Raw genomic sequence first — 23,122 nt, 5'->3', positions numbered from 1 at the left:
TATTATTATTATTTAATATAAAATGATGTTTAGAACGTCCACGGCGTGCAACAGGTGTTGATAAAACAGCTAATATTCGCTCCAGTTTGATATTATTTTAAATCAATTAATCAATCAATTAATTTAAAAATGTACATTTGTTTAAATCAATCAATCAAATAAACAATCTTGTTGTATGATTGATGAATAAATATCCACGTATCAACTATAAAAATATAAAATTAAATTTAATTAATTAATTTATAGTTTAATTATATACAATTAAATAATGTTAAATAATTTAATATTAATATATATTTATTAGATAATAATTTATATATTTATAAACTATTTAACTTTTATAACTTTAGTTTAGTTTTGTTTAATGATTAATAAAAATATGTATTTTTGGTTTATGTATTTTATATTAGTAGGGTAAACTGTACAATAATACATCTAAACACAATGAATTAATAACAAGTATACACGTAGAACGTATTTATTGCAGGCTAAATCGTATCACACTGGAGTATTTATAACAAATTTCCGGACAAAAGTCAGAAAACTCAACTCTTTTCTTTTGCATTAAAATAGTTTTTCGGTGTAGTAGGATAACCACTTCATCACAAACCCGTCACTTGAGTTACCTTAACCTCGCCCCTGTGTGTTTTGTAAGCCGCAATCTACCGACTCTTACGAATGAATGTTATTGTGTTGCTGTCGATTTACCGTGTCATTCATTTTACGTTCACTGTTCTTATTAGCGCTATTAATTAAGGATTTTTTAAATATTGAAGACGAAGATTTGTGCTTTATTTACTAGTATTTAATGTTAATGTTTCTATTAATATAATTAAATATTTATGATTCCTATTTGCTGTTAAAAAAGTTAACTTTTTTTATTAAATTTATCAAACTCAAGTATTCTATAATACATTTATGAAAAAAAACTTGCACGAGCTTACGCCTTTTCTTTTAAGACTAAGATAAGGATAGAGATTAAGATAGATTAAGTCAAAACTAAAAAAAGAGCAAGCAGTTTTCCAATGAAAATTTGTAACTTATAATTCCAAAATCACCTTACGTGGAAATATAAGCAAACATAGACAAGACAAAATGTGGCTCAGAAGAAAAAAACAATTAAAAGAATTGAAAAAGAAAATGAAATAATTGGGCTTGAAGACGAATATGATACTTTTGCACCTAAAAAGTCTTTTGAATCAATTTTTAGAATTAAAATCTCTTCATTATATTTTGTCCGGAAATTTGGTACAAATACTCCATTGGGACAGTTTACCCTATAAGGTATAAAATTATTTATTATATAATATTGTGAATTAAAATTATTTAAAAAAATAAACAAATAAAAATTAAAAATCCCTAAAATCATTGACATTTTGCACCTACAGTACAGAGTGACTAGTAAGTGGATAAACAGAATTAATTACTTAATAAAAAATTTTTTTCAAATATCTCGTAAACTATTAAGTTAATAACAATTTTTAGCAAATACAAAATATGTTTGCAAGTTAATTTTACATACAAAAGGTTTTGTACGAATTTCCGTAGAAACAATATTTTTGGAAATATTTAACTGAGAAACGTAAGAATAAGTCGCATGCTTTACATAAAAATATTTTATAAAGTCAAAATATTAAAAATAATTTTTTTTAATTCTTTTAAATATTATAAATATTTTTTTTAAATATTTTTTTTTTAATTCTTTTTTTAAAATATTTTCTAGATATTTTTTTCAGCCTAATATCTTGAAAACTATTGCTTCTATGGATATTTTGCGCAGATCCTTTTTTATGTAAAATTAACTCACAAACAAATTTTATAATAACTAAAACTGCGATGAATTTAATCGTTTACGAGGTATTTAAAAAAAAAAACCTATTTTCGTGACCTTTGACTTTGAATTTTTTGCGCACATGATTTTACAATGAACTTTTTTTAGGTCATTTCTTGCATCCGAATAAAGAAAATCCCGTTGAAAACACGGAAAATTAAATGAATTAAATTTTAATATAAAATAAATTAATAATTAAATATTTACCCTTAAATTTAAATTTCAAATAAATTATTTAAACGTGCTTAATTAGATACACAAAACATTTAGCATCATTTACGTACAAACTAAAAACACTAAAAAAACAATTAAGTAATTAATTAAATATAGTTAAATTTAATTAAACAAATTTATAAAAGATTTTATTCACTTTATTAAATTTAATATTATTTAATTTAATTTAATTTGTTTATATTATTCACATTGTATTTGTTTAATTAAATAATAATTAATTAATTGAAATGTTAAAATTATTAAATTTATTTATTTATAACAAATAAATTTAAAATAATAATTATTGTTGTTTATAATATTAAAAACATTTATATTAATATTTGAACGTAATAACTTGAGTGATGGAGTAAAGACGTGCATGTTAAACAACCGACAACCGACAACTGTAAACCGAAAACCGAATACGTAGAACGTAGTACCTACAGAGTACTAGCAGTTTGAACGTTATACACGTTATATACAATACCGACGCGACGTTAGTATAATTTAACGTATAAATATAGTCTAGAGCCAATTGTAGTATTTGTAGCTAAAAGCCAGCCTAACGCCTGTTTTAAAATGCGACAATTTTCATGGTTAGCAAGTTTCTTTCTGTCGAAGGGAGTTGGAAATTGTTTAATTGCACGGCTGAAATTTTGTTGGACTTCTCAGAAGATAATTGACACTCGAACAAACAACGAAATATCCATTACCCAAAGCCTTCTCAAAGTTGAAATTTTCAAGTTTCTAAACAACGCGATAGGACAGGCACCGATTTTCAATTTTAATAATTTTATCCAACACTTAAAGGAAAATTGCAATTTCCTAATCTCTAGAAAAAGAGAACTCTCCAGCTCTAGAAAAAGAAAACTTTCCAAGCCCTTCTCATGTGCGCTAGTAAAACATTTTTGGCATCGACCTTCGAGCCATCTCATAGTTCAATTTTTAAAAAGTTGTTCAGCTAAAAACTCAAACAAATTTTTAGTTGGGCATAGACAAATTGGTGTAAAACTTTGGATAATTGGATGTTCTATCGATGAGCTTAAATTTTAAATTTGAGCGTCCTCTATGATTCGCCATGGATTCTATTTAGTCAGCTAATTATTTTATTTTATTTATCTTTATATAAATGTATGTAGGTGTCGCTAATGAAAAATAGATTTCCCTAGTCACGGCTTTAAAAAGTAATCTTTTAAAATAATATTGAACTAAAAAATGAAAATCACTAGCATTAGTACCAGTTAGTTTTATTTAGTAAACGCCATCTGTGTGTTGGTACAAGATTGCCTACATTTAATAATAGTAGATTTCTACATTATCATAAACAAGTTAAAATAATTCAAGTCATTTTAAACAAATCACTTTTAGTTTATTTCATAGATTATAATTTTAAATTTAAAACAGATGTGCAACTCCCTGACAAATTCTTACTATTTTTAGTTCTAAGGTACCTTACTCCAGGTACCTATTTGAAAATTTCAAAATTTACCTATTTCAGTGGTTGTAGGGGAAACAATTTTTTATATAAATTAAAATAAATAAACAATTACGTCTTTCAAATTTTGCACACATACATTCTTTTCCACAATATGGCGTCTGGTGGTCACCATGTTGAATTTGCATTAATGCCATATCTTCAGTAGCACTTGCAAGGTTAAGACAAATCGATTGACGTCAAAGTCATCAAAATCGGTCCACGCGTTTGGTCTCTAGTATGCCACATAACTACTCTTTTGCGTTTCTCAGTCGGGTAAAAAGATAGGAAGCTGAAAATTTGTGGTTAATTAAAAGGAAGGATATAAAGATCAAACGTCAATAGATGAATGGATGATTGGATGAATGAATGAATGACTGCGGTAGGTAAATAAATAAATAAAGTACAAGAGAAATGAATAAATAATTAATTTAGACCTGCATGAATGCAGGATTTATTAATGAATATAATATATAATATATTGTTTTAAATATATTAATATTAATAATTAATATAATGATTTTTAAGGCTTGGTCTTAATGGTTATGATGCCTGATCTTTACGTTTTACAGATCTCACAAAGTCAGGTCACATAATTAATTATAATTATACAATAATAATAATTAATAATTATTATATGGAAATTATATCTTTTTATATTTATATTATATTATTTTATTTGTTAATTTTATTAAATCTTAATATGTAATACTTAATTAATTATACATTATACTTAAGTTTTTAGTACTTATCAATCAACTTATCAATACATACATCATAGGTCACGTCACGTACTTACATTTGCATATGTCTGTCATGTATTTATTTACTTTTAATTGTTAATAAAGTGTTGCTCTGTTTGGTTGTTTGTGGCATGTTTAATGTCTATTTATAATGAATTCAATCAATCAATCAATCAATTGGGATTTAGATTTCTTTTTTTGACAAAAATGGAAACATTTGTTTTTATTTTTATAAGTTACAGACAGTTTTAAATGAACTGTTCAAAAGAGAAACGAAAATGCCCGACAAAAGAATGTTCGTAAAACATCGTTGTGACGTCATAATGTTAATTGAATAGTATACACTGTATACAATAATTAATTAACATTATGACGTTATATTATCTTTTATGAACATTTTTTTTGTGGGGTGTTTTCGTTTCTTTTTTGAAAAGTTCTTTTAAAACTGTCTGTAACTTTAAAATTATCATGAAAAAATAAAAACAATTTTCAATTTTTGTTAAAAAAAAAGAAAAAAACTTCAGGTCTTCATACACCTACAATTACATATTAATATAAATCATTCTCTTTTAATTTAAATTAAATTAATTAATTAAAATTTAATTAATTTAATTTTAATTATGATAATCATTATAATTTAGGCCTTATTAATGTTAATAATAATGTAATATAAATTAATAAAATGAAATAAATACAAAATATTATAAAAATAAAAAGTAATATTCAATAGAGAAGTTGCTTTAATTTTGTTTTGCCACAAATTCATGAAAGAATAATTCATTTAAAGTATATTTAAGTAATTTTTTTTTTTTTTTAATTAATAATTTTTTTATTAACTATTCATATTATATTTTTGAATAAATAAAACGGTAGTGACGTATTAACCTCCGTTGAGGCTGTGACCCAATCGGTATCTATGGAAATTTGCGGTTTAATATATTAAAAGCCATCTAAAAGACAAACAATTTATAATTTCTCCATGCGATGGCGTTATGAAAGCGAGAAATTTTTTTTTTAAACAACTTCTCTATTAAAATAAATAATTAGTTCCATTTTGAATGTTACTCTTAAATCGCCATTTTAGTGTGAAGTGAAAATATTCCAGTTTACTAATCACTAAATGATGAAATATTCCTGTGATGAACCTGTGTAAATAAAAGGATGTTCTGTGTTAACCAGAACGTTCTACTTGTCATCCATATGTTTTAAATACATACAAGACATTCTAATACAAAACACCAAAATGGTAGCAAATTCAAAATGGAACATAGGTTGTAAATAAAGAGAGTGATTTATTGAATAATGATTGTGGTTTCATATAGATCATCTCTACCTATATTATATATATATAAAGGGTGTTCTATAATTGACTGTAGAACTCTTCATTTCTTGAATAAACTAATTTCGAATCTGAAGCCTAATTTCTGAGATAATTAACCAAATCAATTAATAAAGTTATATAATAACAGAGCACTTAAAAATATAAGGATGTCTCTATCGTTGCATTTATTTATTATATTATCTATTTCACTTTTTACAATTTGAAAAAAAGACATCCTTCTATTTCTAAGTGATTTGGTTAATTTACTCGTAATTTACGCTTCAGATCGAAATTTGGTAAATAACTTTTTCGTTTGTCTTTATAAGCTTATTTAGGAAGTGAAGAGTTCTGCAGTCAATTATAGAACATCCTGTATATATATATATTTATTTATATATAATTATACAACAATTCTTTTGTTTTTCGATTTTGAATTAAATAATAAAAATAATTAATAAATTACTTAATTAATTAATTAATGGTAGCATAACATTCAACGACATCGAATTCTTCATAGTGTGGAAAGAGGAACTGCTCCTACAACAAGTACCACAAGACCACAACTACATCCTGGCCAGACAAACTTATCCCCAGCTCAAAAGACAAACAGACATTTAGACGTCGCATAGACTGATGAACGAATTGATTACCTAACCACCGGTGAGTAAACCTTTTTCAACACCTGAGTCTATAGCAAGATGCTTTGTAATTTACCGAATCATAGACTGATTACGACAAGCCCATCTTGATTACTGGGACTTTGCGCAAGGCATGTGACATGCCAAACTGTGTATAACCACAGCTAGGATATTCGACTGTGCTCGTCTGAAAGTTACCAGAACTCAGAGAGAAGCACTTTCCAGCCTAGAATTTAATTAATTAATTAAATAATAATTAATTTAAACATGTCATATAAATAAAAATTAATAATTAATTAATTAATAATTGTTTATGTTGTTATATGTTGGATTTGATTTGATTTAATTTGATTAATAAATGTAAAATATAAGTTTATTTATTTATTTATTATAATTAATTATTAATAATATTGTTTTGTTGTTTTTAATAAAGTCATATAATAATATAATATATTTATTATGTACACTGTTTTATTTTTTATTTTTTTATTTAATTTAATTTGTTCAATGTCTTTTATTATTTTTTTTTTAAATATAATAAATAAATATAATTGTTTAAATATTTATTTTAATTATGTTTTATTTTTATGTTCACAATAAACAAACAAATCAATCACCATCGATCACCAATCACCATTAACATCATTTTTTATTTATTTTTGTTTTTTATTAAAATACATAAATAATTTTTTATATTTTTTTTAATTAATTTTAAACATTTTTTTTTAATTTTTTACAATAATTAAATCATCATCATATCATATTAGTATTATCATTTGATAATAAATATATATTTTTATCTAACATAAATCGTCATCATCATCAATGCATTATCAATTCATTATCAAGAATTGTTGTTTTGTTTAATTACATAACATAAGTTAACATAACAATCTTATTTAAGGAAGTAAGATTATGCACTTGAGGAAGGTGGGTCGAGGGGAAACATTCAATGCTAAATGTATGGAACTTCTTTGCCATTACCATCTTTAAGAAAAAAAATTTCATCGAGTAAAAGTTAATTAATATATTGTGTGATAATAATTGATTTATATTTATTTTATTTGATTTTCTTGAAGTCCTTTTTATGATTGCAACACTGTAATATAAAACCACGGCAAATGTCAAGTTGGTACCACTGCTACTGTTTATTACGGAAGCCTGAATGTCTCAATAGCTTTTTTTTTAAAAGTGTCTACCCACAAATATAAAACCAACTAGTTCACTTTCAACAAGTGCACTTGTGACTTGTGGGGCATTATGGAAACAAACCTTTTTGAAAATGTCAGTCGGTACTAACTGCGAAAATTATTTTTAGCGATAACTGTAGTCGCGAATGTGTTAAAATTCACGAGTGCATTACAAAAATGTTTATTTTTATCATAAATTTTTTTTTCCGTTAAAAAAAACACCATTACTTCCTTAAGAAGCAATTTTTGTATATCTCGGAAACGGCTTCAACAATTTTCATGAAAATTAGTAAGCAGGGGTTTTTTTGGGGTGTCCAAATCCATTTAGGTATGTTGTTATGTTAAATTATGTTTAAATTGAATTAAATGTAATTATATTAAAAAAAAAAAATTAATAATTTTATGTACAAAATATGAATTAAATATAATTTATGTAATTTTTATGTATTTAATTATTTGATTATTAATTTGGCAAATTTTTTTTATATTATTATTAATAATAAAAGAAGAATAAGAATAATAGAATAATAATATATCACATTGAATAATAAAAATAAAAATAAATAAATAATAATAATAATAATAATAATAATAAATAATAACGGTCATCATTCTTTTAAATATAAATAATAACCGTAACAATAGATGTCATACATGATTATTAATATTATTATTAATATTATTAAAATAATATTGATAATTATTATTATAATGATTATTATTATTATTAATTTTATTATAATTAAAATTAATAATTGAATTAAATTCATTGAATTCATTATTCAATTGATGATGTGATTTAAAATTAATATTTTGTGATGCACAAAAATTATTTGTTAATGGTATACAATTAAATAATGTACATAATTCACAATCATAAATAGGTATTATATAAAATAAAATAATTAATAATATTAATAAAAATATTGATGATAACAAACATATCCATATTAATATTATCTTTTTATCACGATCAAATCTTCTATTATTTGGATTAACTGCATTATTATTAAATGATAAGAATGGCATTAAAGCATATGATAATAGAAAACCAAATAAGAAACCAAATAAATGAGCGTAATTATCGATCCATGGTAAAAGACCAATTATAAATAATAATAACGTGATTGTTGTTAATTTTATAAATGCATGAATGGGTTTCTTTAACATTGGCCAAATATTTATGATTTCAACAAATAAACAAGCCAACAGACCAAATTGTGATCCTGCAGGACCTACTTCTGCTCGATAAGGTACAAAAATACTACTAGCTAAGTTCCCACCAATACCACTGCCCAAATAAATGATCGCAATACGTAACGAACCCGTTAACTTCTCGAGGTCACGCATTAACGTATATTGTATGATAATTGTTATTAATAATTGTATGCAACCGGCATGCAAAAATAAAGAGGTCCATAAACGATACACTTGATCGGGTGTATCGTTAAAATAGAACGGGATCATACCGCACACGTCATCCATGCACGTAACTTGTGAACAGAGCGAGGCTTCTTCATGGAAGTAGCCACGTACAAAATCACAATATTCACGTGTTGTGATCCTACAATCCCCGTGGATCCCGATACAACATGGATGACCGATCACTTCACAGATCATATGTTCAGCCATTTTGTCTTTTGTTTTGCTTACAATCATATTTTTACCACCGTTGTTGGTACCACTGTTGCTGGTCATTTGTTCCATTAAACCATTTGATGTTTTACGACAGATTGGCCATTTTGTGATGTCATCGGGCCATTCGTACGGTGCAACGGAAGCTGGCGCATCACAGTATCTGTAATGAAAACAGTCTTTTATATTTTAGCCCAATTTATATTTTTTTCTGGCATTCCCAGGATGAAAAACTTACTTTGGATCTAAACCACACACAGAACCAGATATACGACCACCAGGTCCTGAATCTCCTGCTGACCATTTCTTCCAAGTTGAAATGATTCTCTATAAATCAATTAAAAAACATATAATTTTAATTAATTAAAATTAATAATATAATTATTAAAAATAAATTATTGTTTAAATAATTTACCGTTGCTCGTAATCCACGTATCTTATGCATTGCATTAATAATTAAAATTAATTAAATATAAATAATTAATATAAATAAATCAATTAATTAATTAATACTTACAGAACAATCCGCTCTTGACGATTGAACACACCCAGAATCATCATTTCGAATGCAACAAGCAGTTTCACGCTCCTTCTCTCGCACTTGATCGATTTGTTTTTGTATTTTCGCGTCACGTCTCATGCATGGTGCAAACTTAGCACCTAAATGTATTAAATCAGCTGCTCTAGGTCCAAGCCTGTTTAAAATTAAATTTTATTAATTTTTATCGATTCAAATACATCAATTATTTTTATGCCGTTCAACCATGAACCTGTTGAACGCTCCCTAAAGTTTTGCCATTTGACAATTAAATGATTGACAGTTGGTAGCGCCTACAATTTAAAATTATTACAATTTATAACTGTAAAAAAGTACGTGCTACTAGTTCATCAATCATTCTTTTCTGTTCTGTTTTCGCTCTGACTTGAGGCACATGTAAACTCAATTTAAAATAATCAATGTAACAATATTAATGTAATGTGCTTTTGGATTTTATTGACAAATTTTGATTGCATGCTTTTTTGTATGGTCGAAGTTATGAACGTGGTGCCGTGTATGACGTTGCACGAAGCATGATCTTTGATTCACCCTAAATTTCTCCCTTTGTCCAACTTATTTTCCTAACCAAACCTCATCGTACTAAATCATTTAGCCATCAAAAACACGTGAGTACAAATTTCATTTCATTTCTTTTTTACAGTCTATTAAGTTCGTCCGTCTCATTTTTGTTCGGGCTTTGCCCCTACAAACTCGATATTTAATAAATGTAGTTTATCAGTTTGTTTTTGCCTCAAAGTATCCATTTTTGTGTTCGATACAAGTAATTGTTCTTTTACAAAATTCTTTAAATACACTTCTACATATCTCGAAAGTGATTTCTTGAACTTACCTTACAGCGCTTTCCAAAAAGAAAACATAAAAAAGCTTTGGTTTTTGACGCTTTTTCGAGATTTTTAAACTAGTAAACTAGTTGACTAGTCGCTGTGACAGCCGAATCACTTGAAAGAGTTAAAGAAGTAGTGATACTTACCAAAAGTTAGCTGGTTCTTGATAATCAACTTGTTGTAATGATAATGACGTGACTAACACTTGACCAGAACGATTAGCCAAATCAAAACCAAAAGGACCAACACCATAACACACCAATGATATTATTAATATTAATATTTGAACGGTGGTCACCCACCACGTGAAGAATGGTCGATGATCCTCTAGATCATCTAATTGTTTACGAATATGTTCTTCATGTGCCACTGATTTACGTATCGTACGTCTAAATCAACATAAACATTCATTATTTAATTATTTACAACATATTCCAATCATCTTAGAGTTTCACTTCCGAATCTAACGGAATAACTTTGAATACCTAAGGACGCGCAAGGAATTCCGTTAGATCCTGAGGTTGACACTTTTCTGATTGTCAGTGATATTTGGATTGACTTACCCAAACATACGTCCAATCCATCCCATTCCATATTGTCGTCTGTCTGAGTTATCTAGAGCACCATCCAATAAATGATTCCAAACTCTTGAACCTCCCACAGGTGTTGGTCCACTATTATGACTGTCGTCGTTCGTACTATCATCATGTATTTGTGAATCATGACGTCGTCTCCATGCAGCTGGTGCTTGACCTGGTGCTGATGCTGGACCTGGTGTTGATGCTGATCTCGCCTGTCGATAATGTTGTTGTTGTTGGTGTGTTTGTCTTTGTCGTAATGGTGATAAATGTTGTGAATATCTATTTAATAAGTAATTCATAATTATTAAAAACCTCAAAAATACCCCGAGGTTTGTGTATTGATTTTTACCTCCTAATTGTAGCATCGTCATGCTGTTTTTGTAAGTTGTTTGATGAGCCATGATCTGGTAGATCTGTAGCAGTGTCAGTATGATCAACAGATGCAGCTGCAGCTATCACTGGCACTGGTACTGGTGTGGATGGTATTGATGATGATGACGCTGATGGGGTTGATGCTGTTGCTGCTGCTGTACCAGGTGTACTTGGTTGTTCAAAGAACACTTCGTCAGCTAACAATTGTTGTGGTTGTATTTCATTTGGTGCTAGTTCAACTTGTTCTGGTGGGAATGACCGTGAACTAGGCGTTCTACCGCTGCCACCGTCACCCACATGTGATCTATGTCTGGCTAATGTCTATACAAAAAAATCAAGTGACTCAATTACATTCAAATAATCATACATGTCAATGAGTCTGCTGCTTCCAACCCAATGGAATAACCCTCTTTCTATTCCCACCCCAGGACAGCCACTCTAACTTAACCTTATATTTCACTTACCGTTATTACATATGATAAACCAGTCCAAGTTAATCGTGCAACTGAATCCTTTCTTCTTAATGCTCGATCAGTACCCAGTACAGTGGTGGCATCATCTGCGCCACTCACATCTTGATCTTGATCTACAACATTAAAGTTGTCAACATGATCTACAACATTCACATCAGGCAACACGTCAGGACGATGTTGTTCTCTTGGTTCTCTAGGGACAGCACCAGATGCAGAATAACCTACCAAACAGAACAGAACGGAATAAGTCTTCAATTTAATTCTAACCTACAAAATATAATATACAGGGTGCTCAAAAAAAAAACCAAATTCAAGAATTCCAAGTAATGTCACTATTTTTACGCAAATCTAGATATCGCGCCAGTTCAACGCTCAATGTAAATGGTCAATTTCCCTCCCTCCCGTGTAATAATAATAATAAAACAAAGAGGGGTGCCACAAATGAATGACCTAGCTGTAATTATACACAGTTGGGCCTGTCGCATGCCCTGCGCAAAGTTATAATAGATAGATAGATCTTGCCAGGTGATGGCGATCTCACTTCTGCAACCTTGAAGGAATCATTTTGAACACCCTTTAAATTTAAAATGAATTGATTGATTTTAAGTACCTCCACCAAAGGTTCGTGGTCGTCGTGTTTGTCTACCATATGGTACAGTATATTCATCTTTTAATTCACCATATGCACGTGATGCTAAACGTAATCTACGTTCACGCCATACTTGTGCTTGTTCTTCTTCGGTTTCTAAACTAACACCAAAAAAATTTGCAGTCTCTTTTTTTATATAATTCTTGATCACCTCCTTCGTTGATTGTGATCGTGTAAATCGTGGTCTATGTTGTTGCTGTTGCTGTTGTTGTTGTCTTTGTTCATCACTTACAACAACAGCATCACTACTCAGTGCACGATGTTGATGGTGATGTTGTAAATAATCTAAACGTCGTAATGAGACATCAGCCCTTGCAGTATCCTGTACAAGTGATGATGATGCTTCTGCTGATAATGGTATTGATGATGTTGTTGCACCAATGATGTTGGTACGATGTTGAACTGTTGATGGAGTTGTTTGATGATGAGGTTGTAGAACATTGATGGTTTGTGATGATGCATCTTGTGCTAAATACACTGATGATGGCGCTAGCAATGCTTGTTGTTGTTGTTGCTGTTGTTGTTGTTGTGATAATGAATCAACAATATTAGTTGTTAATGATGACATTGTTGATTCATCATTATCTTGTTGTTGTTGTTGTTGATGCTGATGTTGTTGTATTGATGATGATAATGATGATGATGATGTTGTTGTTGTTAATAATGATGATGATGTTGTTGTTGTTATTGTTGTTAATGATAATGTTGTTGTTGTTGTTAAACTACGTCGTCCAGTTGCTTTCCTAAAATATAAAAAAGGAATCAGTTAAACAATAGTATCTGGATGCCCGAGCCATTTAAAGAACTATGAGACAAGAACCATTTAAAATGTCTCTACATTTACACCGACGTGAATGTTCCGCTAATATACTTTATTTTGTCCTGAAAATTTCATAATTCGAAAATATATAAAATTATATGAAGATGGAGAATTTCAAGCACATATACCTATTATTTGAAAAATAAAAGTTATTTATGCGGACATTAGAAAATCATATAAACGGGCATTAGAAAATCATTTTTGAATTAGGCAACACTAAATATACATTTGCTCCACTCTTAGACCATTAAATTGATGATGATCTGAGCGTCAAACGATTTAAAGTATGCCAACATTTGAGGTAATTGCTTAGGTCAAATCCATCATGGCGGCGGTGTGGAAATGTCAAAACAAAGTTTTGTTGTCATACTTGTCATTGCAGATTTTTAAGAATTCAATGTATGTTTATTTGATAAATGTCACTTTATTCTTTTGATAATGTATTTTTTTAATAAATGTCCCTAGCTGACTTAAGCAATTACCTCAGTTGTTGGGACACCTCTCAGTGTACGAAAAGATAGGCGACGCTCAGTCAAGGTATTTAATGGTTTAAGGTTCCACTAATATGGCTGTTTACTCAGATCGCTATAAATTAATTGATAGTGCAGGTTAAAAATATCATTTTCAATAGATAATAGTTAATTTAATGGTTAAAGGTACCTTTAATTAATAAATAAGAACTGATTTTAAATGTACCAACTACTAACCACTAACAACTAATTGTAATGCTGATTAATTTATAAAATTAAACTATTAAATTTAATTGATTGATTCAAGTAAGTTCAGCAAACAGATAAAAATATGATATCTAAACCAAATAAATAATAAATAACTTTTTTATATTTAATCTTATCAATTTATTGATATACATAAACAAATATGGGTACGTGATACCTGTTACCCGTTACCCATACATCGGGATAGCGTAAGTGAAGCTATACTGTATTAAATTTTATGATTATAAAGGGGTTAGGTATGAAATATTCTCTGAAAATTTGAAGTAAATCAAGGCATTAGCAAAGGCCGGTAGATAAGCGCCTTAGCATCCGACATCTGGCGGATTTTTAATTAAAATAGAATAAAATAATCACAAAAAGCATTACATTATAAATAGATATCTACTTAACATACCTATCATGTATCTAACGCCCGCCCTGTTAAATAATTAAAACCTACTTTCTAATAATGAATAAAATTAACAAATAAATAATAATAAAATTGAATAAAAATCAAATAAAATTGATTTAATGTAAAATATATCCATAAATTAAAAATAGTTGTACAGTGAGTTATGACAGTTGTGACACTTGTACTTAGTAGATAAAAACTTAAAAACACAAACTATCACTGACTATTATTAAGTAATATAGACAGTGTAATAGTTATAATATGGCAAGCACAGACTTTAATATTCAATAGCTACTAAGAGTAACATATTATGATGTACTTCTTAAAGTGGTTCGGCTGTCATGTGACTAAAAAACTAGTAAATTAGGCAATTTGTATGACGTAAATGTAAAAAAAATTTATAATTAACTTAAACAACCAAACCACTTTAACCGTTCATTTGTTTGAAAAAAGGTAATTATTAATTACTTACCATGAATTAGTATTGTGTTGTTGTTGTTGTTGTTGTTGTTGTTGTATTGATGATGATAATGTTGTATTATTAACATTATTATTACATTTTATATGAACAGTATTTTGTAATTTATTTAATTTAGTTTGTTGTTGTGTTCTTTTAGTTGCACTTGTTATATTATTGACAGCACTTATTGCACTATTTACAACCGTACTACCACTATTATTACAACACATTATACTTTTATTAAATAAAGCAGTACTTGTTTGTTGTTGTTGTCTACCCCCACCACCACCACATTCAATAATATCACAATGATTTAATAAACATTTATCAATAAATGTTGTTGTTGGTATAGTAGTCACTACTGCATTATCACTTATTAACAATGCATTATCACTAGTATCATGTTGTTGTTGTTGTTGTTGTTGTATTGATGATAAAGTCACTGATGTTGCTGATATTAATCGACCACCCGAAGCACCCACATATTCAGGTGTTACAATTGTTGTTGTTGTTGTTGTTGAATTACATTGATGTGGGTGATGATGATGATGATGATGATGTTTAATACATTTTGATGATGATTTTATTGATAAATCACCATTATTTAATAATGATGATGATGATGATAAAGTATTATTATCATTATTGATAATTGATGATGATGATGTTATCATTAATACACCACAATTATTTGAATTTGATGAACTTGTTGAACCACCACCAGGACTTGAATAATTATCATGATAATTATGTTGTTGTTGTTGTGGTTGTTGTTGTTGATAATAATGATGATGATTTGGACTTGGTGATGATGTTACATTACAACATCGTGATGACGATGTTGATGATGATGATGATGATGATGATGTATGCCTTGGATATCTTGATGTTACTGATGTTGCTGTTGATAATACACCACGTTGATGATGATAATATTGTTGTTGTTGTTGTTGTTGTTGTTGTGGTCGATAATGATGATGATAACCTAAATCACGTCTCATATATGGATCCCCACCATTATTAACTGTTGTATTTCCAGTTGATAATATATTATTAAAACGTTGTTGTTGTTGTTGTTCAGATGGTGATATACCAACTGTACAATTATACAATCGATTATTATCATGATGATAATGCTGATGATATTGTTGATAATGTTGTAATAGTTGTTGTTGTTGTTGTTGATTATCACTATCATTTATCAGTTGTGAAGGTTGTGGTACATAACGTTCAACAGGTATGTGTGCACTTGATGGTACAATTGTATTATATCGATCACGATCACGATCACGATCACGATGATGATGATTACGTTGTTGTTGTTGTTGTTCATTGATTATAATCGTATTATTTGGATTTGGTAAAGTTGAATAATAATACGATGATGATCTATGATGATTATTACTCGATGCTGTTGAATCAACAGATGATAATGATAAACGTTGATAATAATTACTCAATTGTTGTTGTTGTTGTTCAATTGTTTTAGTTGTACCACTTGTACTGTTATTGTATCTATCTAATGTATGATAATGTTGTTGTTGTTGCTGTTGTTGTTGATTATATGATCGATGATCAATATTTAAATATCTATCTTGTTGTTGTTGTTGTTGTTGTTGTTGTTGTTGTTGATAATTATGATATTTATTTGAATATCTGTTATTATGTGGTAATGTTTGTGAATTATAATTATGTATAGATAATGATTTACGATCATTAAATTGATAAACCCTTTCATGATTATTAAGATGATGATAATGTTGTTGTTGTTGTTGTTGTTGTTGTTGTTGTTGTTTTGATGATGATGATAACATATTACGATAATGATTATCAACATTATTACTACTATTCACATATTTATTATATTTCTTAGGACTGTTACATTGATGATAATGCAATTGATTTTGTTCATGTTGTTGTTGTTGTTCTAATGTTGGTGATAATGATAATAATAATGGTGGTGGTGGTATAAATTGTTCTTGTTCAACTTGTTGATGATCATCATTATCACCTGATAATGTTGTTGTATAACAACAATGTTCTGATTTAGGTGATGGTGATGGAAAAGCATTTGTTGAATAACAATCATCGAACTGATGATGTTGATGATGATTATGATGATTGTGATGATGGCGTGTAAATGATGATTCAACATGTTTAGATGATAATTGTTGATCATCTAATAATAATGTTGGTGATAATGGTGGTGGTGGTATAAATCTATCATCACATGGTGCTGGTGATGGTGGTGCTATTGTACCACCACCATCTTGTTGTTGTTGTTGTTGTTTTGATGATGATATACATCCAACAAGATACATGTTATTTGTTTTTGTTGATAATGTAACTTTATCATTATTTGTTGATGATAATGAAGATGATGCTGTTGCTGTTGTTGTTGTTGTAACGCTGGTCGTTGATAATGATAAAGATAGTGATAATGTTGATGGTGTTTTATTTTGTTGATAATACGGTTGTTGTGGTTGATTAGTGGTGGCTGTTGTTGTAATCGTAGTAGTACTATTTGTAATAATATTTGTAATATTTGTGGTTGTTTGCGATGATGATAATGATAATGGTGGTGTTGTTGTGGTTGTTGTTGTTGTTGTTGTTGTATAACGATGATGATTTGATAAATAATAATATCGATGATAATCATTATTTTGTTGTTGTTGTTGTTTATACAAATTAACCATTGATGTAATTTTTGTATTATTATCATGGCTAGTATTATTTGATCGATCAACAACCTCATTGGTACTAGGAATACTAATATTATTATCAACAAAAGATGATGGTGCAGGTACTTGAGATGATAATGTTGATAATAATTGTTGTTGTTGTTGTTGTATTGTTGCATTTTTATTATGATTTGATGATGATAATGATTGTTGTTGTTGATGGTATTGTTGAAGTAATCTTCTTTGCGTGTAGTTATCATCTGATTGCATACTGGCAGACAGTTAATGATTTAATATGTCTGTCTGTACAGTGTACATCCACCACCCGTCCGTCCTGCACCCCCCACCACCCACTACTGGGTGCAGGTGTGTTAATTCATCTAAAAATTAAACCCAAATAAAAAACATATTAATTTTTTATAATTTTTTCATAAGGGACATTTATTCCATTAACGTGTTTTAACCCCCAAACCAAAAAAGGTGTGTTATAAGTTTGGCCGCTATATGTGTGTGTTTGTACGTCTGTCTGTGGCACCGTAGCGCCTAAACGGATAAACCGATTTGGACAAATTTTCATCCTTCTTGAATTCCATTGAGGATCATTACCGTAGACCAAAGACATTTGCAAATGGACTGAATGTTTCCTTTTCAGCTGTTTAATAACTATGAGAGTGATAAAGCGAATGTATGGCCAGTAGTTGTCTCCTTCTAGAATTTCTACAGAGCGGTTAATTTTGTACGGGTATGCTCAGTACATTATCCATGCCTTTGCCATAGACCTTTGCCTTCAAATATCTGCAAAGACAAAAGTCAACAGGCGTTAAATTGTAAGATCTAAGTGATCAATTAACGTTTGCTTTACGAGACATTATTGGATTTGCCAAACCATTCAAATATCAAATATCTTATACTTTATTACTCTAGCAAGTTTTTTCCAGCCCTATCCTTAGCTTCCTTATTCCTTTATCAAATTTCATGATTCATCCCTCATTTTCAAGCTTATTATGTCTAGCTTTGTCAAAAATGTACTCACGGTCTAAAAAAGTACTGCTTAGGAAAAAACACACTAGACATTTGGACGAAGAAATATCATAAATTTATTAGGCAAACACTTGTTAGTTTTTACAGATGCCCTCCTTATACTCTAGACATATAATTATTATTTTTAATACATGTTCTCCTAATATTAATTTAGGAACTTTTGATTTTTTCACCACTTGTCTACCAAATTTGGTGTTTGTTATTTTCAGCCACGAATACAGTGTAGTCACGGGTTAAGGTAACTACTCTGTTCTTACTTATCAAATGTCAAAATACAAATGGCGACGTGTATTAAAAATAACATCAAAAATAGAAAATCCTTTTATTTCGAATCTATAATCATAGAAAGTGGATTGTTTTCTTCAACCCAGAAATAGATTTTAAAAATGTTTAATTTAGATTTGGAGATGTCTTTGGAAATGTTATTACAAATATCAAAAGATGTAAAATTATCCCCCAAATAGCTTGTGGGTTTCTTACCTATCGATGTTAAGACTGGAGAGAGAGGTAACCACATTTCTCTCCATTTAAAGATTTATAATAGGCATCTTTACTATTTTTTATCGCTTTATGTGAAGAATTCTTACTTTACGGACGGAAAAGTGAAGTTGGTTTTTGAAAATCTTAAGAAGTATGAAAAATACGAATGTTGAAAAGTACGAAAAAAACTTGTAATTATATGAAGAGGAAGATATAGGCTAGTGACGATATCACCATAGAGATACATACATATAAAACTTTGTTTTGCTAAAAGGAGATGGGAATCAATCTTTGAATGTTTATAACTTCTTTGTAAACGTGATCTGTATCATCATTACATTACTCCCTCCCTGCCCCATTGACATACCCACACGATTACACCTCCTCGCCCCCCCCCCCCCAGTAGCGTAGCGAGTTTAACTCGCGTCCGAGGCACAATACCTTTTTACACACAATCTAGCGGTTTCTTGTTTTGCGGGCCTTTTTGCGCCCTTTGTGAGTAACATCCGGGACATGGTACACCCCCCCCCCTTGCCCCAATCCCTCGTTAGGCCACTGAACCCCTTGCTTGTTGTAATACAGACATATTTTAATTACAGACAAAATACTTACATTAATGAATTTATTTCATTTTATAGATAAGTTCATAACTAATTTTACTTCTATTAACTTTATTATTATTAATAATATTAATATAATTGTTAATAATCATTATTATTGAAGAATTATAAAGATCAGTTGTGTTGTTGTAAAGTTTATAGTCCATTATGAATGTAAATAATTTAATTAATTTTTTGTTGTAGCATCTATATTAACAAATAGTTTAATTTAATAAACAAAAAAATAAATAAATAAATAAATAAAAAAACAAATAAAAAAATTAATAAATAATATTTTTATTTAAAATAATTCAATATAATAAATAATAATAAAAATATAAATAAATAAAATTAAACGAATAATAATAACTAAGATTAAATGTATTATGTTTATAATTATTTATGGTAGCAGAACTACGTCTACATATTTTTTGGAACTATGATCCTTATCGCACGTTATAATTTGTTTGCTGGTTGTGAAGTATCAGTATCGTGAGAAAAAAAAAACCATTTACAAAAAACGAATTACACTAAACCTGCAAAGTAGCGTACCACAAAACTAATATTTATTAATTACTTATACAGTTATTTGTATTTTCAAAATTGAACATATGCATAATCAATCATTAAAACCAGCAAAAAAAAACAAAGCAAATCTGAGTAAAAAAATAAGCGGTACATTTTATAAAATACGAAGATACGATTGGAACATAGTTCCAGTCGGGTGTCCCACGACACCTCTCGTTTTTATTTTTTATACTTTTATAACATTAAATAATTATTTAGAAATTTAATGTTCATATTATATTATCATCACTTAACTAGCTACCTATAATAGGTATTATCACTTTTTTTTTATCAAAATATAAATATTATCATCATTATTTATTATTATTTTTTTAATTTACTTCACATAATAATTAAAGAAAAAAAAATAAGTACATATTTTATTTAATAATTATTATTTTTTTTAATAATTTTCATAATTGTAAATATAAATACGAATGATTATGATTATTCAAAATAAAAATCACATGAAAACGCCTCAACTCAATGTAAAATGGCCGACTTTAAGTATACAGTGAGTCAGTCAGTCAGTCAGTCAGTTAGTCAGTCAGTAGACTACTCTGTACAATTTAGTATTATTATTTATATTAAAAGACTTATAATCAGTTTTAATTCACTAAAATTAATTTGTTTTTTAATTAAACTTATTTGAATTAAAACACAATTTAAATAAATAACTTGTTTAATAAAACTAAATAAAAATATAATATTTGACAATTCACAATAATGATAAATTTACCATATATGGTTTAGTTCACTTTTATTACACTCTTCTTTCCTATTCTATCCTATTCATACAATATTATATTGTATATATGTATCTTTGTCTGTTCTAGTTTATTGTACCAATCATCTAGTACAACTTACAAATAATTCACTTGTATTTTTATATTTTAATTATATTTAGATACATTTTAAGATGGATGTATTCATTATTAAAATATTTAATCATTTACATTCACTATTCTTTTATTTAGTTTGTTATTAATATTTAACTAAATATTAATTGTTCATTATGTCTTCATAAAAATATGTAAAAAATAATGGCACACAACACAAACATCACTGATGGTTACACATACACATACATTGTACATGTACATGTACACACAATCATACACGAAGATAATATAAAATTAAAGTATTCCAACCCTGCAATGCATGATGGAAAATATTTCCAGTGGTTGAAAAACTAACTGTCAACTAAAGTACTTTCATTTTAACATAAAACTCTCATAATAATAAAAAAAGGAGTGGTGTCGTGGGGTTCCCATTGTATCTTCTGTTTTGTTTGTGTACGCTACAGGTTAAGTGTAATTAGTTTCTTGTAAATGTTTTTTTTTTTTTCTTTCATGATAGTATTTGCATATCTGTGCATTGGTAATACTGAAAATTTAAAGTATTAATTTAAAAAGTCAAATACTTGTTTTATTGCTAAAGGAATTAAATATTAAAGCTATTTAACTCTATACTTTATGAATTAATTGTAATATTAGTTTAAAAAAGACATACTTTTGATTTAGTAGTCAATCCAATATGTGCGTACATTAACTTCATTTGGCTTGATCAAGATATTTATTATGACATAACATAAAATTTCCTTATTCTTACTTTAAATTATCTCTATTATGTTCAATTTCTTCTGGTAACTCATAACTCATTTTTTTTGAATGAATAACAGAAATTTTGGACAAAACATATAAATTGACAGATTGTAAATGATTTTCAAAATTCATGGCAAGCTAAATCGATTAAAAACATTTTAGTATTTGTCACAAGTCCGCAAGTATATTTTAGTTGACAGCTAACTAGTATGCTGAACACACTCATGGCAGCGCCACCGCTTGACGGATTGGAATACCTTCTCTTTATATTATCTTATCATACACAACATGCATATACATATACACATTTTATATATCTTACCTTCACTAATTTACATTATTATCATATGATATTATCTATCTCTCTCTCTCTTTAAAATACTAACTCTTAATTTGTATGTGTATATGTTTACAACTACAAAGATAAAACAACCAAATTGTTCTTTTTATAAAGTGTATATTAGACACAGTGTACATAGAAAAGGACTGTGTTATTAAATTGTAATTAAGCTATCCTTTATTATTTACACTTAGTACAATACACAGGTCATAATGACAAAAAGAACATACTTTATGTATTATATGTATGTAGTCGTACTGTACGTCACCAATCGCTTAAGTTTATGGTATTGACGTTTTCTGAACAGAACTCAACTGAGAACAGACAACAAACAATAAACATTACCACATATGATACAATATTTTTTGTTTGTTCATTCATTGTTGATCATTAATTATTATTAAAAAATTTATTTATTTTTAAAAAAAATCAAGTACTTTTTATAAGATTCATTAAATACATAAAGTATTAGCCATGAAATGTATTAAAATAAATTATTAAAAATTAATATTAATAATAATACTTTTTTAAATATAGAATGTTAATTATATATATTTATAATTAAATCATTTTTAAATATATAATTATATATGCCATCTATTGGTATTTATATTAAACTAATATAATATAAATAAATGATAATGCGCGAATATACAATATTTCTTTATTAAAAATATAACACATGCGTGTTTTATCTTAATCACATAATATGTGATTATGGCTTGTACGTTGTACGTATAGGGAGTTACAAAAATACGCAACGAACTATGCTGCATCGGATAGAAGGTGTATTTTCATGAAGACGCTTGACGCTGGGTTTGAGCGTCAAATTATATCACGTGGTTGGTTTAGCCCGTGGTGCTATCTGGGTGAAAAAAAAATTACAGCTGCGTTACTCA

The 23,122-nt window shown here is 28.3% G+C and overlaps 1 protein-coding gene across 1 annotated transcript; it reads right to left on the bottom strand.

Moving 5' to 3' along the window:
* Window positions 1-8,166: 8,166 nt before the first annotated feature.
* Window positions 8,167-17,479, bottom strand: LOC123296371 (the record flags this gene model as incomplete). The annotated part of the gene is given in 12 exon segments (XM_044877833.1): window positions 8,167-9,208; window positions 9,284-9,372; window positions 9,461-9,740; window positions 10,575-10,817; window positions 10,992-11,288; window positions 11,359-11,702; window positions 11,846-12,075; window positions 12,465-13,246; window positions 14,924-14,957; window positions 15,075-15,362; window positions 15,714-16,505; window positions 16,731-17,479. Coding segments are annotated over 12 exon segments (4,923 nt in total), but the record flags the coding sequence as incomplete, so codon positions are not given.
* Window positions 17,480-23,122: the final 5,643 nt, after the last annotated feature.

This window comes from Chrysoperla carnea, chromosome 3 (assembly GCF_905475395.1).
Source record: "Chrysoperla carnea chromosome 3, inChrCarn1.1, whole genome shotgun sequence".
NCBI lineage: Eukaryota > Metazoa > Arthropoda > Insecta > Neuroptera > Chrysopidae > Chrysoperla > Chrysoperla carnea.
This window is presented reverse-complemented; position numbering and strand designations above follow the sequence as displayed.